We start from the raw sequence: 26183 nt of genomic DNA, 5'->3' as shown, positions 1-26183 counted from the left end.
TTTGATGATGACCCCTCTCCACTAGCCGACCCACCCGAATCTCTCGCCTCTCCCCCCTCCAGAGCTCCTCTCCAACCTCCACCCTACCCTGAAGCGGTCCCTCCTCTTCCCGAACCCGCTCCCACTCCGGCCCCTCCAACCGCTCCCCCGCCTCCCTCAATGGTTTCTCCTCCCACGCCCCTTGCTTCGCCAATTAGTGCACATACACGCTCTCACGATTCCCAAGATCCAAATCTCCTCTGCCCTCTGAGGGAGGTAGCAGGAGCGGAAGGATTAGTTAGAGTTCATGTTCCCTTTTCCCTCCATGATCTCTCTCAAATAGAAAAGCGATTAGGCTCCTTTTCTGCCGACTCCTCCCGCTACATCAAAGGATTTTGCTACCTCTCTCAAGCTTACGATCTAACCTGGCACGATCTCTTTGTGATCCTATCAGCTACTCTGACCCCTGACGAGAGGGAAAGAATTCAAACTGCTGCCTGAAACCATGCAGATCAGATTCACCTTACTGACAACTCCATGCCTGTCGGAGCGACTGCCGTACCTAGCACCGATCCAGGCTGGACTTATCAGGATGGCCAAGATGGCCGTCGTAAACGCGACCTCATGATCCAATGCCTCCTGGCTGGCATGCAGGATGCCGCTCATAAGGTAGTCCATTTTGAAAAACTAAAAAAGATAACCCAAGAACCTAACGAAAATCCAGCTATCTTTCTCAATCGCCTTACTGAGGCCTTAACTCTCTACACCCAGCTGGATCCCGACACCCCGGCAGGGGCAACGGTCCTAGCCATCCATTTTATTACCCAATCAGCCCCGGACATGCAAAAGAAACTAAAACGGACAGAAGATGGCCCTCAAACCCCTATTCGAGATCTGGTAAAGATGGCCTTTAAAGTCTATAATGGCTGTGAGGATTTGGCAGAATCCAGCCGACAGGCTCGGATGCATCAAAAGGTGGCCCTCCAAACCCAAGCTCTTGTAGCCGCCCTAAGGCCGGCCATCTCCCATGGATCACAGCATCCACGGGGTCTGCAAAAGGCAACCCCGCCAGGGGCCTGCTTCAAATGCGGAAAGGAAGGCCACTGGGCTCGCCAATGTCCCAATCCCCGATCTCCTTCTAAGCCCTGTCCCAGCTGCGGGCTAACGGGCCACTGGAAGAGTGACTGCCCTACGACTGGCCCTCCCTCAGCGTCTCCACGCGGGGGGCAGGCCTACCCAACGGCATTACCACTCGAACTGCTGGGATTGGCTGACGACTGACGGCGCCCTGACTCGAAGACCCCCATCACCCTCGCCGAGCCCAGGGTAACGCTGCAGGTAGCGGGTAAGTCCATCTCATTTCTGGTGGGCACAGGGGCTACCTATTCGGTCCTGCCTACCTATTCTGGGCCAGTTTCTCCTTCCCAGATCTCGGTCATGGGTATTGATGGCAAACCATCCTTCCCACTCCAGACTGGCCCACTCCCATGTCATATCGAAGGACTCCCTTTTACTCATTCCTTCTTAGTCATACCATCCTGCCCAGTTCCCTTGCTAGGCCGAGATGTACTTTTCCACTTAGGGGCCTCCCTCCAGCTGGTTAGACTTGACCCTAAGGTCCCCTCCTCCCAACTCCTGCTTCCTCTTCTCAGTCTGTCTCTAGAACCCTCTCCCTCCTATTCCCCTCTTCCAGCCACACCGAACCCAATCAATCCCCAAGTCTGGGATACTTCTAAGCCCATAATAGCAACACACCATTCCCCTGTCCTCATCCGCCTAAAGGACCCCTCCAAATTTCCATCAAGATCCCAATTTCCCAGCTCTGAGACTCACCTTAGAGGCCTACAACCTATTATCACCAGACTCCTAAACCAGGGACTCCTTATCCCCACTGACTCTCCCTGCAACACCCCCATTCTGCCTGTCCGCAAGGCCTCTGGGGATTATCGCCTGGTCCAGGACCTCCGACTAATCAATGAGGCCATAATTCCTCTCCACCCAGTAGTACCAAACCCATACACCTTGCTCTCCCATATCCCCCCATTCACAACCAACTTTACGGTTCTGGATCTCAAAGATGCCTTTTTCACTATCCCCCTATATCCCGACTCCTATTTCCTCTTCGCCTTTACCCAGACGGATCCGGATACTCATACTTCCAGTCAGCTCACCTGGACAGTTCTTCCCCAGGGCTTCCGTGACAGTCCTCACCTCTTTGGTCAGGCGCTGGCACGGAACCTCACTTCCTGCTCCCTTACCCCCAGCACACTCCTTCAATATGTAGATGACCTCCTCCTTTGTAGCCCGTCTCTCAGCCTCTGAAGACAACACACTGCATATCTTCTTAATTACCTTGGCTCTCGCAGTTATCGGGTCTCCCCAGCCAAGGCTGTTATCTGTATCTTCTGTAACCTACCTGGGGCTCCACCTTACCCCTACCACAAAAGGTCTAGCAGCCGATAGCACCCGGATTATCCGTGAACTCCAGCCTCCAGAAACAGCAGAACAAATTCTCTCCTTTTTGGGCCTTATAGTATTTTCCCCTAACTTTGCTCTCCTCGCTAAACCCTTATATCTAGCTGCTAAAGAAACCCCTCAAGGACCCCTCACCTCTCCTTCCGCCGTTCGACAGGCCTTTCTCACCCTCCGTAACGCTCTGATATCTTCTCCTCCCCTTTCTCTGCCCAACCCAAACCGACCTTTTCACCTTTTTGTGGATGAATGGGCCGGAATAGCCACTGGACTCCTTGCCCAGCCTGTAGCGCCTTCCTACTGCCCCGTGGCTAACCTCTCCAAACAGCTAGACCCAACCATTCGGGGATGGCAACCATGCCTTCGGGCCCTAGCAGCAGCAGCCAAACTGACCAAACAAACACTCAAACTGACTCTGGCCCACCCACGAACCGTGTTTTCCTCCCACCGGCTGGTCGACCTCCTAGGCCACAAGTCTCTCTCCCTCCTGGGCCCCTCCCGCATCCAGGAGTTCCACCTACTATTCATTGAAAACCCAGCTGTTTCTCTTGATCTCTCCCCTCTCCTGAACCCGGCTTCCCTCCTGCCTATCTCTGGCACCAGGGGTTTTCCATCCCATTCCTACCCTCATGTCATAGAAGCCTTCAAACCACTGAGAGACGGACTCTTTGACACCCCTCTTTCAAACCCAGACCGCACCCTCTTCGTAGATGGCAGCTCAATACTCGGTGCTGACGGACGCTGACGGGCAGCCTATGCAGTGTTAACTATCTCAACTATTATCGAGGCTAACAGCCTCCCAGAAGGGACAACCTCTCAAAGGGCTGAACTGATAGCACTAACGCGGGCCCTCGACCCCTCTAAGGGCCAAAGGGCCATCTCTCTCCCTATGGTCGCAGGCATTTCCCTCGCCTCCTCTCTCGTTGCTGCGGGCATCAGGGGAGGAGCCCTAACACACAGTGTACCTAGAACAGAAACTCCAGCTAGCCATCGAGGCTTCTGCCACCTCCATCACCTCCCTCCAGCGCCAGATCACCTCAGTAGCCCGAGTTGCCCTCCAAAATCGACGAGCCCTGGATCTCCTGACGGCCGACAAAGGAGGTACCTGCCTCTTCCTACGGGAGGAATGCTGCTATTACATCAATGAAACAGAACTCGTTTAAGACAACGTAAACGCCCTCCATCGCTTAAGAGAAGAACTCCAACGCAAACACCAACAGTCCGCCTCCCCAATTCCCAATTGGTGGCGATCCACCCTCTATACCTGGCCAACACCAATCTTAGGCCCCTTAATTCTCATCTGTATCTTGTTCATGCTTGCTCCCTGTTTTCTTAGGTTCCTTCGCAGGTGCATGGAGGAAGTCTCTCGGGTGGCCACAAACCAAATGCTCCTCGGCCCTTACACCTTGCTTCCTACAGAACCCCCCACTGGTCTGTCTCCCTTAAGCCTCGCACCTCTGGTCGCCCAACTCCCCTTTCAACGCCCCCATTCAGCAAGAAGTAGCCATAGATCAGAACGCCGCCCCATTACACCAAAGATGTCGGGAATGTCGGGATGTAAGGCCAACTGGCCCGAGGCAGGGGAATGCAATCAGACTCACAGGTTGCATCAGACCGAAACTTTCCAGACCACCCAGTTCCAGGAACTGACCTGGGGACTTTCCACCCAGCCCAGCCTGCCTGCCTTTCGAGGGGCAGGACTAACGGTCCCAAGACTGATGCAACCGGCACCAGATATTGCCACGATACCCGAAGAGACCACCAAATAAGGAATAACCTGCGCCCTCCCAGATTCACCACACCCCTTTCCCTTCTTCCCCTATAAATTCTGCCCAAACCCTCGCCCGGGCGCGACTTCTCTGGCCCCTTTCTCTCAGACCAGTGAACCTCGCCTGGGAGCATTCCCAAATAAAGCTTGTTTAAGCTCTCCCCCGTTTCTTGGTGCCGTTCCTTACAAATACCATATGGTATCACTTATATGTGGAATCTAAAATATGACACAAATAAACTTATCTGTGAAACAGAAACAGACTCACACATATAGAGAACAGACTTGTGGTTGTCAAGGGGGAGAGTGGGTGGGGGGAATGATGGATTGGGCGTTTGGGATTAGCAGATGCAAAATATTATATACAGAATGGATAAACAACAAGGTCCTACTGTATAGCACAGGGAACTATATTCAATAAAACAATGATAAAGAATATGAGAAAGAATATATGTATATACATATACATATATATATAAAACTGAAGCACTTTGCGGTATACCAGAAACTAACACAACACTGTAAATCAACTATACTTCAATAAAATAAAACAAAACAAAAAAGAAATCTAAGACAATAAAAATAAAGGAAAGGTAATCTATATTCATAGATTGAAATAATTTTGTTAAAAGGTTCACACTATGCAAAGCAATCTGCAGATTCAATGCATTCCCTATGAAAATATCAATGGCATTTTTCACAGAAATAGAAAAAAAACAGTCCTAAAATTTACATGGAATCACAAAAGAATTTGAGTAACCAAAGCAATCTTGAGAAAGAACAACAAAGCTGGAAGCATAATGCTCCCTGATTTCAAACCATATAACAAAGCTATAGAGATCAAAATAGTATGATATTGAGCATAAAAAGACACAGATCAATCGAACAGCATACAGAGCCCAGAAATAAACGCATGCATATACTGTCAATTAATTTATGACAAAAGGGCCAACAATATACAGTCAGAAAAAGACAGTGTCTTCCATAAATGCTGTTGGCAAAATGGACAGCCTAAACTACTATCTTTAACCATACATAAAAATTAACTCAGAATGGATTAATGACTTGAATGTAAGACCTGAAACCCTAACACTTTACAAGAAAACATAGGCTGTAAGCACCTTGAGAGCCATCTTGACAAGGATTTTTTTGATTTGGTAATGGAGGCAAAAATAAATAAGCAGGACTACATCAAACTAAAAAGCTTCTGGGAATTCCTTGGTGGTCCAGGGGTTAGGGCTCTGCACTTTCACTGCCAAGGGCCTGGGTTCAATCCCTGGTCAGGGAGCTAAGATCCCACAAGCCATGCAGAGCATCCAAAAATAAATAAACCTTCTTCACAGCAAAGAAAACTATCAACAAAATAAAAAACACACTGTACTGAATGGGAGATAAAACCTGCAAATCATATATTTGATAAGGTATCTGATAAAATATATAAAAAACTCACAAAGTTCAATAGCAAAACAATAAACAATACAAATTAAAAATGGGCAGAGAGTCTCAATAGGCATTTTTCTAAAGAAGACATACAAATATCCAAGAGGTACATGAAAAGATGCTCAATATTACAATTCATCAGGGAAATGAAAATCAAAACCATAATGAGATATTGCCTCACATCTGTCAGAATGGTTATTATCAAAACGACAAGAAATAACACGGGTTTGTGAGGATGTGGAGAAAAGGGAGCTCTTGGGCACTGTTGGTAGGAATGCAAATTGGTGTAACCACTATGGAAACAGTACTGAGACTCCTCAAAAATTAAAAATAGAAATACCATATGATCCAGCAATTCCATTTCTGAGAATTTATCTGAAGAAAACAAAACCACTAATTCAAAGAGATACATGCATCACCATGTTCATTGCATTATTTACAATATTCAACACATGGAAACAACCTAAATGTCCATCAATGGATGAGTGGATAAAGAAAATGTGTGTACACACACACACAGACACACGGTGGAATATTATTCAGCCATAAAAAAATGAAATCTTGCCATTTGCATCAACATAGATGGATTATGAGGGCATTATGCTTAGTGAAGTAGATCTGATAGAAAACAACAAATACTATATCTCACTTTTATGTGGAATCTAAAAAAACAAAAACAAAAAGCAAACAAAAAACTGACTGTAGTTAATACTCTATTGCATATTTGAAAATAGCTAGATCAGGACTTCCAAGGTGGTCCAGTGGTAAAGAATCCGTCTTACAATGCAGGGATGCAGGTTCAATCCCTGGTCAGGGAACTAAGATTCCACATGCTGCCTGGCAACTAAGCCTGTGTGCCACAACTACTGAGCTTGTGCTCAACTAGAGAGCCTGCATGCCACAAACTACAGAGCCCACGCACACTGGAACTCGGGCGACACAACTACAGAGGCCACGCACCCTGGAGCCCACAGGCCACAACTAGAGAGAGAGAAAAGAAAAAAAAAAAACAACCCGTACGCCCTAACTAGAGAGAAGCCCAAGCACCGCAACAAAGAGCCCGCGCCGCAATGAAAGATCCCACATGCCTCAGTGAAGATCCCACATGCTGCAACTAAGACCAGATGCAGTAAAAAATAAATATAATAAATAATATGATAAAATCTAAAAAGCAAAAGAAAGTAGCTAGAGCTTGAAAGTTCTCATCACGAGAAAAAAATTATAACTAAGTATGGTGATGGATGTTAACTGGACTTATTTTGTGATCATTTTCCAATATATACAAATATGAAATCATTACATTGTATTCCTGAAACTAATATAATGTTATGTCAACTATACCTCTATAAAATACATTTAAGGAATGTTTTTGATGGTAAAGAATACTTAATTATGTTATGTAATCTTAATATCCACCTTTGAACATTGCGTGGATTTATACAGATATACCTTGCTATATAAAGCAAGATGTGTAAAAACAGAATATAATAAAAATTCACTCTTAAAACTTTTTTTGATCCTGTACTCCTATACAAAAAAGCGCTGAGAGTGTACTCATAAGTGCAGGTATTTCTTCATAAATTATACACAAATACTACTGTACGAAATATACAGTCATCCCTTGGTATCTGAAGGAGACTCATTCCAGGACCCACTGCAGATATCAAAATCCACAGATGCTGAAGTCCCAGAGTCAGCCCTCTGTATCCGAGGTTTCACATCTGGGATTCAACCAACTGGATGGTATAGAACTGTAGTATTCATTGAAAAAAATGTGTGTGTAAGTGGACCTGTGTAGTTCAAACCTGAGTTGTTCAAGGGTCAACCGTATTACAAACATTAAAGATTAAGGACAAAATAGAAATTTAAAATAATAAAATACATGTTAAAAAATTTTTATTACTAAAGTATATGAGTATTGTGTTATTTTGATAATCTGTTTTAATATTTTGTGACATAGCAATTCAAATGACAACCTCTAAACTTGACTTATTTTTTACCTGTTTTGAGGGCTGTCACATTTGCAAAAGATATCACACAAGAATGGGTACATCAGAATGGAGAAAGTGCATCAGTAGGTGCCTTACTAAATATTAAATTTTTTTTTATTTCTCAATTCCATACACCAATCATATAAAGGTACCCCAGGCACATACAGTATAGATGACAGTTTGATATACCAAGTACTAATCTATATAAGTAAAATTAATCGAACTTATTTTTTCTTATATTAGATAAGATAAAAATAAATATTACTAGAACTTCTATTACTTTCTTCCATGGCCCAATTAATTATATAGTCATATAATTAATTGGGCCATGGAAGAAAGTAATAGAAGTTCTAGTCAAAGCGTTCATACACAATATACCCATAGCATTTACACAACACTCTTGAAAGTCCTTACATTGTAGAAACAAACCATATAACTTTCCCATAAAAAGTAGCAGAGTATAACAGAAAAATGGAAGTAAGCCATTTGCAGACTCTTAATGATAATACAGGACTGTGAAAGTCATTTTAAAAGCAACTAAAGTAAATTTTGACACCATAATAAATTATGATACCTTATACTGTTAGTATAATAACTTAAGTCAATGCAAAAATTTTACAAAACTACTTTTCAATTTAACAAAAACTATTCTGGGTAAAAATCCCTCTTCTCCTTTCTGCTTTCTTACATCATCACACTTCGCTTTCTTAGGAGTCATTTTTTAGTTAAAAGCAATGTTTTTGACATTTCACAAGAGTTCTGTGTGCTCAAAGAAAAAAATTAAAGAAATGTTGATAGAAATACTGGGCAAAAAACTTTGCAAACTCATAGGTAAGTGATACAAATGCAGCATTCTAGAGTGTTTTTGAAATTTAACTATCAGCACAGTAACAATTTAGCTATCTTTGACATGGCCTATAAATAGATGAAGATAAAAATGTTATATCTTTGTATTTCCAATGTCTACTATTTACTTTCCCTCATAAAAATTTCAGAAATAATTTAACAAAGCATAGTTTAAGACAATTTAGTTGGTATTACATCTCACTGTCATTTTGCCCTTCTGTCAAATTTTTCAGAAGGAAACAGAACACTAGAGAAACGGCAGCAAGCACTATTGTGGTTGATAAATGTGTTTTGTAAGTTTAGATTTCATATTTTGGATTTTCTTAAAGGACAGCATATCTGCATTTTAAAGTGTAATGAATATAAGTAAGTACCCACACATACATACATTTTGTTTGTGCTAAATATCATCATGCATGTATCCAGGAAAATACATTTAATTTTTTTCATTAAAATATTAATACATCATAATGAAACTAAGTGGTCTTTGTATGTAAAAAAATTTAAATAGTAATATATTAATACTAAAAGCAAAAACACTGGTAAAAATATTTTTCAAATTACTGTGAAATCAGTGAAGAAAAAGTTCAGTGACTGCTGACCCATATGAAGCTTTTAGAAATATTTGTGAAGCTCTTAAAAATATTTATATAAATGAAGATACACTTCTACAATACATAGTGCAGAATAAAAATTCTGTTAGAGGTGGCTAGATTGTATTTGGAACATTTTTCATTATTTCAACCTCAAATTTTATTACTGTAAATTTTATGATTATGATTTGAATGAATAAAGCTTTTAGCAAAACAAACAGTGCAAACAGCAAATTCCAGAATCACTGCCTTTTTAGTCATTAGGCTTTCCTGTTTTTATTTTTCTTTAATCAATAAAAATAACAACCAAAAAAGCATAGCAAGCTCCAGGGAAATTAATATTGGACATACTGAACTGTACTAAAATATGTAAAAATAGGCGCAAATACGCAACCTTAGCACAGCTCGAAAAAGTTATACAAAAATTATATGTATTAAAATGGTAGGTTTACCTAAACTCATACCAAAAAATCTGCAAAGAACAAAAATTAAGTGAAAAAATGTCTTATTTAGGCTAGCATTCAATACATACCATAGCAAACATTAAATTTAGTAGGTTCGAAGTCAAAAGAAAATCATGGAAATACAGGTTCAGTATGAAAGTTTTAGAAATAGCTTTGGTGAAGATTTTAGTTTCTGCAGGCTCAAGTGTTTACTTTATGCACTGTAGACTGTTGTCAAGGAGGGAAAAATGAGTCCAGTGTATTTCCACAGTAAGCACAGAAAATCATATACTTAACTCTCTTTCCAGTGGATATAAGGAAGAGAAATCTATCAAGTATAGAGCTTAGGTCAATTGTATTTCCTCCATGTTAACTGCCCCAAATAACTACTCCCAAGCCAAATGTAATTATATAAAAGTAATTAATTTTCAAATGCTCCTTTTAGACACCACAAAAAAGGACACCAACATTTGAATTTATTCATTCTAATGAGCAGTTCAACAATTTGGCATGAGTCTAAAAGACTGACTAGAAGATGAAGGAAAAAACACTTGATAAAGGAGCAATAGAAAACAGCTTGAAAAGGACTACCAAATTCCATCTTTATCCTCAAACGCACTCCCTATGAGACATAGATAGATACTTCTAACAGCCTCCTGGATGTTTCCATCTAGGTATTCCACAAATATCTGAAACCTAGCTTGTCCAGAAAAGACTTTAATAGCTTGTTAACAAGGCTTCGCCTTCACATTCACTCCAACCAACAATTACTACTTTATTTACTGGCATCAAAATGTACCCAATCTCCCAATCTAGAAAATTTAGCCATCAACAACAACTCCTTTTTCACGTCTCACACTTCCAATTTAATCACAAAGTCAACAGATTTTTACTTCAAAAATGTTATTCAATTCCACCCCCAATTTTTATCTTCTTTTTCTTAACAATCCTATTATCTATAACTGCCCTGTAAGTGGTTAGATTCCTGAGCTCAATATCCCAGTTCATTCCTCAAATGAGTATATTTATTAAAACAAAATATGCAATGTCTCTTCCTTACCTAAGAACTTCTTTGGTCGTGCTACCTACTGCAGTGGTTCTCCAAGTGTGGTCTCCGAATCACCAACATCAGCATCACCTGGAAACTTGTTAGAAATGCAAATTCTTGGGCTCCACCCCAGAACTAAAGGATCAGAAACTCTAGGGGGTGGGGCGGAGCAATCTGTTTTAAGAAGCCCTCTTGGTGATAAATGTTGAGATCCCATTGTTTAAGTTGGTTCTGACAAATTATTTATTTATTTTTAACACAAAGGTGATTAAGATGTTCAGCAAGCATTATCATTTAACTTTCTTCTTAATTTTTGAACTATTTTGAAAACTGAATACAAATAGCATATATTAAATTGTGCTGTATCATGTGATTTGGGTTAAACATCAAAATAAAATTTGCCTGCTACTTCAGTGCACGAAATGGCACAATGTATAAAAAGGTTATGGCTCTGATCATGTTTCATGTTTGTTTTTTTAATTCAAATCAGCAAGTATATACTCAAGTAAAATTTTGCAAACAATATGTGTTTGCATGCAGTATTCAATTAGTTGCAGGCAAGGCTCAGGTGCATCTCTTTGTCCCTGCAGCTCAACAGGACAAATTAAATAGAAGGGCTTATTATGAATTTTGTGTACTTCTTGATGTCTGTGATAAAGTTATTCTAAGTTTGGGTTATAGTTACACTTTTTTCCAGTATAGGTTATGAAATAATTACCTATAAAACTAGAATTGGATCCCTAGTTAAAAGCAGGAATGTTGAATAAATGTTAACATGGATGTATTGAGATTGATTTGGCTCAAGACGTCTCAAAGTCTTACTACTAATTAGTAACAGCTGATCTTTCAGCTAACATTTGGGAGCTCTCACCAAAGCTAAAACATGATGCCAAATTTCAATGACAGTCATCTGGTCAGTAGAATTTACATTGTAGTGATAAATTTTAAATGATAAATTTTCATTGGGTTTCATACGTCAAGGTTTGCAAATAAAGATACCATCTGCTTTCCAAAAGTTTGCTTTATGTCACTTCACTTTTACGAAATATCTACACTAGTACCTGATTTTGCCAACCAAAAAAAATCCAAAGAGGATTTTTTCCCTTCTACAAAAAGAGGCAAAAAGCAAAGAATAGCTTTCAGCGTTTGTTTTGCAGGGAGCCATTATTGAGGCAGTGTGCATCCCAAACCAGGAGAGCTGCACCGCCAAGTTCCCTCCCTGGTAACTACACTCTGAATCTCAGCATCAAGCCTCCAGAGCTCTGAACTGTGTCTGTGAGCATCTGTGCTTTATCTGGATTTATTTTGTGCATCATTAGCAAGATGTGTCCTAAGGTAACTGCTTCTTCACTTTACACCATTTTGGCTTACTAAAGCTTTCAGAAGAAAGCTCTACTTTTGGATATCGAGAGGAACCTGTAATGATACAGTCTTTGACAGGTTCCATAATTTTGAAAAAAAGTGTGCCTGAAGTTATTGTAAATCTAGGAATTAAAATAAAATGTGCTCAGAACAAAGTCACCATATTACCCATTAACAACAACAGCATATATGATTGGAGACAAATCTTATTAAATACTGCATGACAGTGTAACAAATATGTTAAATTAGTAAACTTATCAAAAAACTGAAATAAATATTTGCACATGTCTAAAAATGCAGAGAATACAATATTATTCATCACATATGCTTGATTAATTCAAATACTGAAATTATATAAAATCTTTCCAATTTAATGGCATTAGAATATGAATGTGGCAGATCTCTCCATTTACTTTTGTAGAAGTTTCTCAAATAGGTCAATTCAAGGATGCTAAAACAACACACAATGGACAAGACAATTTTAACGTCTACATCAGATTTTTACACATCATCAACTAAACTGTAAGAATTGTTGAGACAACTCTATTAAGGGAAGCAGGTAAAATTTTTTAAATCTCAGGAGTGGTAGCTCCTATAAAAGCTGTTGTCAGCTTTCATTAGGTAGCAACCTTTCACTAATAAGGACTGGATATTAAGATACTTCAAAATAACTTTGCCTCATCACATACAGACTATCATTTAAATTGATGGATTTTTCTCCTTTTTTTTTTCTGAAGTTAGCTGTAATGTTACAGATAGAAAATTTCAAAATTCATTTTTTTCACACCAAACTTAGGTAGGTGTCCTGAAGCAAGGTATAAATATTTCAAAAGAAACAAATACTTTATTCATTAAAAATCCCTTTTATAAATCTTTCAAATGTAAATAATAGGCACACTAATATGATTATATAGCTTTGTAACAAGTTGAAAAACTCAAACTGACAAAACAGTCACAAACGTTACCAAGCTTATAAATGCAGATACAGTATCAGTAATGAAACTGATCCTTACAGTTAAGAGTCATCATCCAAGTAAATTAAATTAAGCTGTTCTGAAATTTTAAGAGATCAGTGCAAAAATATGAGCATTTAAAAATGTTGTCAATGAATATCTTAGAATATTATAAGATACATTATTTTTGCACTGAACAATGAAAAAATGAACTGATGGATGAATCAATTCTATCACTTCCCTCCAAAAGGATTTATTCAATTGGGACTTAATTTGATTCATTTTGAGGGAAAAAATCTTACTATTTCTCTAAAGTCTGAATCAATTTATTTTAAGAGTATCCTGAGAAGGCAAAATAAGTTTAAAAAAAAACATTATCATTTGCCACTAATCTGTATGAACCAGAATTTCCTAGGGACAATGCAATAAAAATAAAATTCAGAAATAAAGTGGATGCTGAGGCTGATATTAAATAACAATTTTCAAGTATAACCGCTAATTTTAATTTCTCACTTAATCGACTTAATTTGAAAAACGATGCATATTTGAAATTCCAGGATAAATGTATACTTATAAAATGCTACTTTTACTTGTTAGAGTTTTGTAAAATGTGGTATTTTTGTTTTAAAAGGTTTTCTACAAATTAGAAAATTTGAAATCTACTAATAACATTTCAAACTAGATAAATCCAAACTATAGATCATGGCATAATCTAGCTAGCCCTAACTAGCGTTTAGTTTATTTTCTCACAAGTAACACTTCTTTCCTTCAGCAATACTAAATGCTATGTATTCCTAGGACATACATGGTGTTATACCTTTATATACGCACTTACCCTGCCAGAAATGCCCATATCTCGCTTCTAGAAATTTTTTACTTTAATACCCAGAAAAAATGTTGCTTCTCTCTGTGAAGCCATCTGAGAGGCTCAGGACAGAATTACCCACTTTTTCTTCTCTACTCTTATTTATTTTTTAACATCTTTATTGGAGTATAATTGCTTTACAGTGGGGTGTTAGTTTCTGCTTTATAACAAAGTGAATCAGTTATACATCTACATATGTCCCCATATCTCTTCCCTCTTGCATCTCCCTCCCTCCCACCCCTCTAGGTGGTCGCAAAGCACCGAGCTGATCTCCCTGTGCTATGCGGCTGCTTCCTACTAGCTATCTATTTTACGTTTGGTAGTGTATATATGTCCATGCCACTCTCTCACTTTCTCCCAGCTTACACTTCCCCCTCCCCGTATCCTCAAGTCCATTCTCTATAGGTAAGCATCTTTATTCCCATCTTGCCCCTAGGTCCTTCTGACCAATTTTTTTTTCTTTTTAGATTCCATATATATGTGTTAGCATACAGTATTTGTTTTTCTCTTTCTGACTTACTTCACTCTGTATGACAGTCTCAAGGTCCATCCACCTCACTACAAATAATTCAGTTTTGTTCCTTTTTATGGCTGAGTAATATTCCATTGTATATATGTGCCACACCTTCTTTATCCATTCATCTGTTGATGGACACTTAGGTTGCTTCCATGTCCTGGCTATTGCAAATAGAGCTGCAATGAACATTGTGGTACATAATTCTTTTTGAATTATGGTTTTCTCAGGGTATATGCCCAGTAGTGGGATTGCTGGGTCGTATGGTAGTTCTATTTTTAGTTTCTTAAGGAACCTCCATACTGTTTTCCATAGTGGCTGTATCAATTTACATTCCCACCAACAGTGCAAGAGGGTTCCCTTTTCTCCACACCCTCTCCAGCATTTATTGTTTGTAGATTTTTTTATGGTGGCCATTCTGACTGGTGTGTTATCTCATTGTAGTTTTTTTTTTTTTCAGTACGCAGGCCTCTCACTGTTGTGGCCTCTCCCGTTGCAGAGCACAGGCTCCGACACGCAGGCTCAGCGGCCGTGGCTCACGGGCCCAGCCACTCCGTGGCATGTGGGATCCTCCCAGACTGGGGCATGAATCCACGTCCCCTGCATCAGCAGGTGGACCCCCAACCACTGCGCCACCAGGGAAGCCCCTCATTGTAGTTTTGATATGCATTTCTCTAATGATTAATGATGTTGAGTATTCTTTCATGTGTTTGTTGGCAATCTGTATATCTTCTTTGGAGAAATGTCTATTGAGGTCTTCTGCCCATTTTTGGATTGGGTTGCTTGTTTTTTTTGATACTGAGCTGCATCTACTCTTATTATATCCTTATCACAAATTATATTCATCTATTTAAATATATCATCTCCCTAATTGTCAGCAAATCCTTTGAATGCAGAATCCAAGTTACATTCCTTCTTGGGTCCTTTTCCCCCCTGTTCTTAATATAGACCCTAAGTTGTGATACATGTATAAACAGTAAAAATACCAGGCAAGTAAAAAAAACAGAAGGAGGGCTTCCCTGGTGGCGCAGTGGTTGAGAGTCCGCCTGCCGATGCAGGGGACATGGGTTCGTGCCCCGGTCTGGGAAGATCCCACATGCCGCAGAGCGGCTGGGCCCGTGAGCCATGGCCGCTGAGTCTGTGCTCCGCAATGGGAGAGGCCACAACAGTGAGAGGCCCGCATACCGCAAAAAAAAAAAAAAAAAAAAAAAAAAAAAAGAAGGAAATAAAGTGTGAATATTAACTGGTTAAGTTTAGTACCTAAAAATTAACCTTTGAAAATGAATAGAATGGCACTGTCCTCTAGCTATTGTACTCAAAGTGAGGTCTGCAAACTATTTACCAGTCTGTGATGAGATAAATATAAAAATTAAGATTGAGCATTTAGAAACTTTTATAGGAATCTGACAGTAAGTTTTATGTCTGCTGAATCTTTTTGGATCTTTTAAATTTCATTTTTCTAATAATTCATTTTTATTGTATTTTTATAATGTCTAAGTGATAGACTGAATATTGAAAAAAACCCAACAAAATACAGATAGATTGGGAAGCAGTGTATGAAACTAGGGAAATAGAAAGATGAGTAAGATCTTGACTCTTTTTCAATGGGAATTTAATTTAGAAGGAAGAATATGATATACACATAAAATTTTATAATGTGTATCAATATAACTATCAGTATTTCTTAAAGTTCATGTTATCATCTTTGATACTTTAAAACATATTTGTTAATGGAGTTGTAAGCATACCTGGAAATACTAATGTATAACTAGTATTTCTTTCTAAATGATGTTTTAGTAAGAAAGCAGCCATAGACAATATATAAACACATGAGCATGGCTTTATTCCAGTAAAATTTTACTTTAAAACCTGGCAGCAGGTTTTTGGATTTGGCCCAAGGACTGTAACTTGCTGATCCCTGTTCTACATCATAGATATAACTCTAAAATGCAGTCATAAAGAACATATCACATACCTGATGCTCAAAAACTGTCATTTTTCTTTGCATTTATCAACAGCTTTAAAAACTTTAAAGACTGAGAGATTTACCAACATTCAATCTTAGAGAAGGTAAGACACTATTTTTCAAGAAAAATCACAGTAAGTATATTGAAAAATACTTTGTGGCTTGTCTTTAATGGCATATGTCTAGGAAAGTTATAAGCCTTTCATACCATTATTAGATAGCAACACTCGCATAGGCTATAGAAAACAAAAAGACAGATTTATCTCCAGTAGTTGCCACTACCACTGCAACTAGTAGTGTATATGCAAAACTCCCACAACCCCTTTAAAATGAACCACAAACTTGGCCCAGATAGTCATAATATCACAAACAAAACTAACCACGATTCACAGTATGATGCTTTTTGTTCAACTCACATCTAGTGAGGGACTTCAAAATGTAGAGCACTTGTTTGCATTAACAAGCCTGGATCGTAGATTTATTTCATCTTTGGGGTTCAAAATTGGCCTTCCCCAGGATGTGATAATTCCTTACCTTCAAGGGGTGAGACACAAAGCTCATCAGAGCTCTAAAACTTAAGTCAAATTCTAGACTTCCTTTTTCACCTAAGTTCTAGCCTCCCCAGTGAAATATATAGTTCTATGGACAATTCTCTTGCTCATTCTAGAACTCTTTTCCCCAGAACATAAGAGGAACTGCTAAAGGTTTAATATAAGTTTCCAAGGAAGTCTCTTACGTTAGATTTCAAATGTCTTAATGTACATGTTCTTTTCACTTTATACTAAATCCCTGTGAAAAGTCTCCGAAGACTCCAAAACTACCTTTATGCAGATGACTCAAAAATCTCTATTTCATAATCCTCTATAAGGTATCAAGTGGTTTAGTACTGATTCTCAAAATATTATCACTGGATGGTAAGTAGCCCTCAAGAGTGGGAATAGTGGGAATCAAGAAAAAGGAGAGTCTAAGAAGAATGTAAATGGGCTCTCTTGTGGGGATCCACATTGAAACAATAATGAGAAGGCAGTATATAATACTGTTCTGGGAATGATTTTTCTGAGAGGGAAGCACCCCTAGAAAAGGGCTAGGGACACATTTAGATGTCCACTGAGACCTAAAACTTGAGATGTAAAATACTGTCATCACAATGTCTAAATACTCTTTCCTTTCTCCTTCTTTTCATTCTTTCAATGATTCTTCAGATTTCCTAGACTTAAAACCCTAAAGTTACCCCCTGTCACTTTTTTTTTTTTTTTTTTTCGGTACGCGGGCCTCTCACTGTTGTGGCCTCTCCTGTTGCGGAGCACGGGCTCTGGACGCGCAGGCTCAGCGGCCATGGCTCACGGGCCCAGCCGCTCCACGGCCTGTGGGATCTTCCCAGACCGGGGCACGAACCCGTGTCCCCTGCATCGGCAGGCGGACTCTCAACCACTGCGCCACCAGGAAAGCCCCGTCACTTTTCATTTTGCTTGAAAATTCAATCAGTCACAAATTATTGGTAATTATTTTTAGATTTTTCTTATACCATTGCCACTCACTATCCTCCCATAGAGAACAGGCTGAGGCTGCCTATTTTTCTTGTTGAGACTCTTCAAATCTTCTAATACATTTCTGCTAGAAGTCCTCCCCCAATACTAATTTTACTTCTCAAATGTATGTGTATAAAATACAGTCTTCTTAATAAGACAGTTTAACTATTGTCTAGTAATAATAAAATACTTTGAACAGTTAAAAATGGGCAAATGCTTTACAGTAGTAAAGATAGAATTTAAATAATATATAAATAATAAAAAGATTATTTATAGAGAAAGTTAAAATAAATGTAAAACAAATCCAAGAAAGAGGCAAATCCTATAAGGAGAACTTAAATTATCCATTTAAGGGCAGAGAAGGAAAACCAAAAACTAGAAGGATCATGCTTACTGCAGTAACTGATGGCAGCCGCTGTTATTACCGAAGCCCAGGATAAAACATAAACGTCATCATGAAACTCTACTCACATAAGTTAAGGGAAAAATCAAGCTTAGGCCTAAAGAGAGGGAAACATCAGCAGCAATTTTTTTTTTTTTTTTAAGTGACTTGGAAGTTGCCTAGATAGTGTTCTATAGAGTGAATTTCTAACTGGCTTACTTACCTAGGCAAGAATGTTACCACTTACGACGTATTGGTCATTCTACCACTGGAGGGAGCCTGGTCACATATCCTTTGATGTGACTTTTACTCTAAAAACTTCCTGGTCTCCTCTGGGAATGAATCAGAACCTCTACCAAGAATATAAATTCGTTTAACATAATGTGATGGTTTTCAAGCTTTTTGCCTGTTTCTTTTAGTTTTTCTTTTCTTTTTGTTTTGTTTCATACTCACTAATGAAAATTTACAGCATCTCTATAGTCAAATCAGGGTCAAAGAAATGAACCCGGAGGTCACATGTGTTGGTATAGATCTATACTTAGAAAAAAATCATAAAGAAAACAATTGCTAAATCAAGAACAGAGAAGGGCTCTGATGCAAATACCTACCAAAGCAGGTATCAAGGTCACAAGGTACATGAAAAACAGCAAACAGTAGGTTCAAAATAGAAGCTGAAGATAGCTTTTAGGATTAATGCTGAGAAGGATATTACTGATGCAATAGAAAAATATAAGCAAAGGATAGAGTACTGTAACTGTGATTTTACTGTTCTTTTCAAATTCAGAATTTACAGTTTCCATTGACTACTCATGAAGTTGAAGTGACATAAGAAGGATTTACTATCTAAACAAAACACAACTGAAATTTTAAAAAAAGATCTAAACATTGGCCAAAAAATAAGAATTAAAAAGCAGTTCAACTCAAGAAGGTATGTGAAGAATAAGTCCATTAAAAATAATTATTATTCTCTATTTTGTTTCAAGAACTGTGAGAAATGGTATATAATACTTTACTGAATATCTCAGCAACCCTACAGGACTGACATTATTATACCCATATTACATGAGAAAGCTTGAGGCTAAAAAATGATTAAGTAATTTGCCTAAGATAACATATCTATCAAGAGTAAATATTGTATGAGAGGTCTGATTCTAAAATGGTATTACCACCATGCTATTTGCATGTCAGTGAGACTGAGTAATGCCTACCTTACATTTTTGTACTATGAAAGGTAATAATTAAGGCTATTTGTCCTAGATGTCTGCTTTAGAAAATATCTCCAAGAATTATGTAATATAGCGTTGTGTTACTAAACACTCCTGTATTACCATGTTTCCAAAATTAAAATTTGTTTAATTCACACATCAGTAAGCATAAAGAAGAAAGTCTCAACTGATTTATAATTTAAACAAATATGATAGAGTCCAAATTCAAAGGAATTTATCTTTTAAAATACGTTAAAAAAGAGAAAACCTTTTCCCTTTTCTTCCGCAAACTACTGGTAGACAAAGACAGGGAAATGTCAGCTTATGCCTGTGCAATTCCTTTAAAATGTGTTCCCTTGCTGACTAGCATCATACACTCCACAAACCATATCTAGGCAGTCATAAAATGCCCGAATCATGGAAATAATACTTATTAAAGCTAGAAAGCGTTGGGGGTGGATTAAATGCTATACAACAAATTAACTTTGTATTTTCTTCTTTACTATTATAACAAGAGTTCAGGGAGCTTGGATGCATATAAAGCAACATAAAGTTAAATCTTTCCTTCTCGGCAAGGAAATAAAGCTTCAGTATGTATATGCATGATGAGAAAAAATGAAGAGAAGTAACGTAGAATTCTGTGTGTGGGGTCAGAGCTGTTTTGTCGTGTCACAGGTCAGTGAGGGTCTGAAGTATCTATGTGAAGAAACAAACTGGAAATAAGTTCCCATATTACTAATGCTTCCCAATGACAACTTAATGTTTTTTCTTGGATTTTTTTTTTGAAAAGCCACAATTAAAGTACATCATATACGCAACTTGAGGCTACTTCAGCACAGCAGAGGCGAATAATAGAAACACTCTTTTACTTACAACAGAGATTATAGAAACTACTAGATTTACAGCAGATCTTCAGAGGTTTCCTAATAGAAGTTGATCCAGAATCCTCATGTTGAACTACAAGTAACATCTAGGCAGGGCCATGTATTAGCAACCAAAGCACACATGAGATAATGTGTGTGTATAAGAACCCTCTTGCTTAATTAAAAAATCCAATTATATGACCACTTGGACTCTATTCCATATTCTTCAGAGACTATTAAGTATTTTGAGGAACGATGAAAAAAGCATTGTGAATTGTTGCTAATAATGTAAATAGATTGTAAGAAAAAAGGCAAGTGACAGAAAAAAAAAAAACATAAAAGAGGAGATCCAGGGAAGCATAAGACATACAGTTATGTTTACCAGCAGCTACAGATCTTAGTTGATGCAATATGCAAAACATTATAAAATTAAAAATGTCTATCAGTGGAGAAGGTAAAAGGAAATGTTTATTAAACAATCATATGATACTTTCTCTTATTCTACTTTATTCCACTTCTAAGGAATTAATATTGCTCTAATTTTTCCCATCATCAGATTAATATTAGGTAAAATAAAGTAAGTAAAGAGCAAACAAGACAAATCTATTTCTATAATAAAATTCTGAAAGTATAGCACTTATTATGTACTTAAGCACATAATAGATCTACCACATACTAATTTTTCTGTTATATATTTTCAACAGTAAAATAATGAGACCTGAGAAGAAGTGAAAGTAAGGGAGTGAAGGAAGCAAATGCATCTAGCTGAAAATTTCTCAATATAAAATTATGATAAATAAGATCTGGTTGAAAAACAATGCAGCATTTAAAAATTGTTCTGTAAAAATAACCATATCACCTTCTCTAAATTATTCCTATGACACCAACTTAACATTTTTGGATTTGACATATAGAGTCACAAAATGAAAAGTTAGGCATTTAACAACATCTTTACACTAGCTATTTTCAAATTTTACACATCTTTTAATAGAAGAGTTAGCCCTCTGTATTTGTTGGCATAAGCTATTTTATACAATGAAACCCTATTTAATTAATCTGTGTTGACTCAGAACTCTGCAAATAAGTATTAATTTTCATAGATACTGCCTAGTGCCAATACCCCCCCATTAAATGTTACATAATTTGCTCATTTTGCAAGGATTAGTAATGTGAACTAAAACAACTAAAAAATATTACCAAAATAAAATAACTTCTACTCTAAGAGAAGAGACCATGGTAAATGCAGCACATTAATTTTTGTACTCTGCATTATTAACTCTGTAAAGGTCATTTTTAAAACTTTATTTTTCTTAGTATCTTTGAAACAGGTGGTAAATGCAATTTTAAGTATTGATTACTGGCTTCTGAGGAGCAACCATGAATTGCCCATTTCCAATAACTACAGTAATGAGCTTTTGATAAATCACTGAAGTAAATGAAAATAAAATCTGTCTTTATTTTATTAGATTCTGGTTTTCTGTCAAACCAGTCTAGGAAAATAAAAATATTTACAGTGGTAACATTACAGAAAGTCATTTCACAAAAGTATAAACAAACCCATAGGACTACAGGACTTCCTATGTGCTATGTTAAAAATAATCTGTATAGTCTAATAATGTAACCTTATATATGGAATACCAAAACAATGAATCTTTTTAATGCCATAAATATGTGCACTTAATACTATGGTGACCAAAACAATTTAAGGATAAAGAAAATATAAGCAGCTTTTGCAAGAATATTTATTATCCATACTACACCTGTTTCAGAATTATTTAAAGAGACTCTGGCTTCAAAGAGCAATTAATCAAAGACCCATTGTCCTAAATTTGTTATTAAACGTAAACTCGGTGTTCAGTTGACCTAAACCGTACTGTATAGCAACGCCTAACCAAGTTATTACTATTTAAATGGACTGGAAACAAAACCTCTGCTCTCTACTTGGATTACATACTGATCAATTTTATGACCTTATTGTGAGTATATATCTACATAACCTTGGCTAAAAAACCATTTTAAAATCATCGTCTCTATATACAGTTAAACATTAATTTCATGTATAGCCAAAACTGTTCAGGATCATCTTGACAACACATAAATTGTTTTTCCTTTGTCACATGTATAATTTTTACAATTATTAGGCCAATCAGTACGAATCAGATGACTTCTTTACAAATGAAGTTTTTTTCCGCATTACTGAAATAGCACTGACTCTCCAACTAATACAGAAGCAGTGTGACTACCCGTGCTGCACGTAGTACCGGTTTCTCTCTTTAACGCTCAGACCGACGTTTAATCAATGTCCTTCTTCAGGAGACTGCCAACTTTAACAACAGAATAAGCGGTATAATATCAAGACACAATGGCGAGTACTCGCCCCGTATTCTGAATCACGGCAGATGTACGAGGCCACTTCCTTCACAGATTTTTGACAGTTTCTGAATCACAGCCCCAAACGGCGAAGCTGGTGGCTGTCCGTGGTGCTGAAATGCACTCTTTTTCTGCCCCCTCACTGAAAAAACTGTCACCCCCATCCCATTTTGAGAGGATAAAAAGACTTCTAAATGTAGATGTTCGAAAAAGGAACTGTTAAGTTTCTGGGCAGAGACCGCTAACTAGTGTGTGTGCGGGGAGAGGCGGCGGGGCGAGCAGGCTGGAAACCCCTGAGGGCATCTCCCCTTCGACGCCGGGAGACCCAGGACTGCGGGACTGCGGCAAAGATCAAAAGCGCCGCGTCCCGCGCGGGAGCCGCGGGAGGGAACGGCGCCCTCGCGAGGGCAGCCCTCGGCCGGGGCCAGGCGGGCGAGGCCGGCGAGGGGCGCCGAGGCCGGGGACGACGGCGACTCTCCCCGCCAAAGCGCGAGCCCCGGGGTGCTTTTGTTTTTGGGGTCTGAGGGGCGGGAGGGGTGGACGAAGGGGTGCCCCCACCGACATTCATTTGCACAGGTGGGACAACAAAAGACCCTGCCGCCCGGGCGGGCAGGGGCGGCTGAGCCAGAGCGGCCGCGGTGCCTGGCCGTGGGCTCGACCCCCCCTCCTCACCGTCCCGGCCACTCTTACCGTCCCGGTCGCACAGCTGAATGGCCTCCAGGCTGAGGTTTTTGATCACCTCCTCACAGGGGCTGGTGGGGCTGCTAAGGGCATGATCCAGGCGCGGTACCTCCATTTTTCCAACCCCCTTCTCACGTCCGCCTGCTTCGTATCCAGGCTCTCTCCGCGGACCGTGTGAGAGAGAAGGGCGGGAAAGGGAAAAGGAGTGGCGGAGGAAGGGAGGAGGCCTGGGACGCGGCACCGAGGGGCCGAGGCGACGGCAGTGGCGGGAGCTCCACTGAGCGTGCGGCTCTGAGAGGCCGAGACAGACCCGGCGAGAGGGCGGGAGGCGGCGCGCTCCCGGCGGGGAGAGAACGCGGCGCGCGGGGAACGTGAGGGAGAAGGCACGGGGCGCGCACGCGCGCGAGAGGACGCGCCCACCTGCTGGCGCGCGGCGCTCCCTGCCCCCCAACCCCTCGGCCTTCCGTGCATACGCGGCCCGGGGGCCCTCGCGCCTCGGCGCCAGCAACCCGGCGCGTGAGGCGTCGGATGGCTGAGCGCGCCGGAACGGCGGGCGTCGCGGGGCGTGGCGGAGGCGCTCGCCTGTCCCTCTCTGCTGGTGAGGGCGGTTCGGCGTTCCTTCCCTCCTCACAGTGTTAGTCGGAACCAGGTTGGCACTGCGGCGTCTGCACGAGGAGGTGAGAGTGAGCAGTTTGTTTGTTTATCAAGGATTGGAAGAATGAGGGTCCAGACCCTTTTATATAGGGTTTTGGAGCCAGCGGGCTGCCTTCGCCCCCTCAAGGTCCCGGGCTACTCGCAGCCCAGACTTAACGTGTTCCGCCAGCCATTCCTCAGAAACAGCTGCGTCTGTGTGAGAAATGAGCGGATTAACTGAGGAGTGGCATGGTTTATGGGCAGGATTTTGGTCGTCCCGAAGGAGGGGCAAACAGGGGAATTCAGACCTGCCAGGAAAGTGAGGGAATGAGGAGATGCCCGCCAGCCTGCTGGAAAGGCAGCAGACGTGCTTCGGGGGCCCCAGCTCCCCACCCCAAACTTCTCAGTCTAGCTTCATTCATTCATCCATTTACTCACCCAACAAATAAGTAATAAGCGCTTACTCTGTGCCAGGCTTTGTTCCGGGCGCCAGTGAAGGTGGAAGAGACGGTGCCCTCAAGGATATGGAAGGAACCTTGTCCACGTGGAAAATGTGCTTCCTTAAGTTACCCTAAACTTGTCTGCCCATTTTTTTAAAATGTCACTTAAGATTTAGCAATAAATCACTCAGTGGAGGAGCAAATGATTTTTAAAAAGAAAACAGAGGTCACAGCCTGTTGATCTCTGTTGCCATTTGCATCTTTGGAATAGTTTTTAATTTCGTAGCTATCTGGGGATCAAAAGTAGTGCCCTCTCCCCTTTTGAGTGTGGATTCCTATTTGAAATTAAAGTTTCTTTTCACTGATTTCCCAACTTCAAACCTAAATGTTAACTAGTAGAGTAACAATTTACATAAGGATTGCTGTATGCTCCCCTTTCTAGTCACATCCATTTAGCCATGACAGGACTAAATCTAGTTAATTGAAGCCTAATAAAACAGATGAACCAGCTTAGGGTAAAACAAGCCTGTGAGACAATTTGGCACGACTGCAAGTTGTTAAAAATCTGTGGAAGATAACTGGGTCTCTTAAAGGGAAACGTCCTCATTATGAACTTAGGTATTAACGAAGATGGATCTCCTTCGTGTAGTTTGAGAGAACTTTTGTGTCAAGTGAGGAGTGTCCCCAAGGAGACGATAAATTTTTACTTGTCAAGAAATATGACAAGATGGGGCTTATTAGTGAATTTCCTGTGTTCCAAAGACGAACACAGTTTCAACTAGAAATTGATATTGTCAGCCCAACCACAGTGGGTTCATCTTTCAGAGTGGTGATAAATTTACAAAGCTTAAAAGGAACTGTGTAAGATAGATTACCAATTTATTGATGTACAGATGAGACATATAATTCATGCATATAATTAAAATTATAACTTATACAGATATTTAGGAAGCACCTGCTGTGTCCAAGGACAATGCACAATACACTAGATGTTGGAAATTTTGAGTTCATATCTATGAGCAAAGATAGACATTGAAAAAGTAAAATGATGAGTGTAATGGGGAAGAGGAAGTATGGGAGCTTGGGGAAGTGCACACAGGGACCCCACCATAGTTTGGTTAGTTAGGAAAGCCTCTAAAAGGATTTTATGTTAAAGGAACGGGAAATGTGTGAAAGGCTTTAAAAAGGAAATTACCATGATCAGATTTTTTTACCATTACACAGAAAATTTGTGTAATGAGAAAGGGGGTAATGTTTTGAGAAATAGTAATGTGATTTTCTGGGCATAAGACCTCTTCAATCCCAAGCACCTTTCTGCTGAGGATTTAGATTATTACACAAGAAAATGAAAACTCTTTTCTTCTCATACCTAAGTTGCAGTGGGAGGAATTGTAATCCCCATACACTTACATCATTTAATTGTTAGCTTGAGGTACCCACTATTACAGTCAAGATCCTACCAATCATTCAAGCTTGAACTCAAATGGTACATTCTCTGTAAAGATTATTCCCACTGACAAAAATCTTTTTGTTTTATTTACATGGGGCTTTATATTTACCTACAGACATAGTCACACTATGATTTATAAGTTATTATTATACATGAAAAATCAGGCTCAAATTTGAAAAGGATCTTAAATATATCCTAATTCAATCCCTTATCCAGTGTTGAAGCCCTTGACAAGAAGTTGTTTACCTTTGAATAAATGGTAAATTAAAATCCTAATGAAGTAATCTAAAGTCTTACTCATTCTGAGCCCAAACATGCCTACTGTAAGGTCAGTACAAAGGCCTTAATTTTCCCCTCTGTCGGTCATACACAATAATGATAATCCTGCTT

The 26183-nt window shown here is 39.5% G+C and overlaps 1 protein-coding gene across 1 annotated transcript in view; it reads right to left on the bottom strand.

Moving 5' to 3' along the window:
* PHYHIPL (phytanoyl-CoA 2-hydroxylase interacting protein like) overlaps window positions 1-23585 on the bottom strand; it is a 100085-nt gene extending 76500 nt beyond the window's left edge. Inside the window, exon 1 of the mRNA XM_032609112.1 lies at window positions 23280-23585. Within this exon, the coding sequence (XP_032465003.1) occupies window positions 23280-23385 (106 nt within the window). The 5' untranslated portion in view covers window positions 23386-23585. The remainder of the gene's footprint in view (window positions 1-23279) is intronic.
* Window positions 23586-26183: the final 2598 nt, after the last annotated feature.

This window comes from Phocoena sinus, chromosome 16 (genome assembly GCF_008692025.1).
Source record: "Phocoena sinus isolate mPhoSin1 chromosome 16, mPhoSin1.pri, whole genome shotgun sequence".
Lineage (NCBI taxonomy): Eukaryota > Metazoa > Chordata > Mammalia > Artiodactyla > Phocoenidae > Phocoena > Phocoena sinus.
Note: the sequence above shows the minus strand (reverse complement) of the source record. Positions and strands in the feature narration are given on the sequence as shown.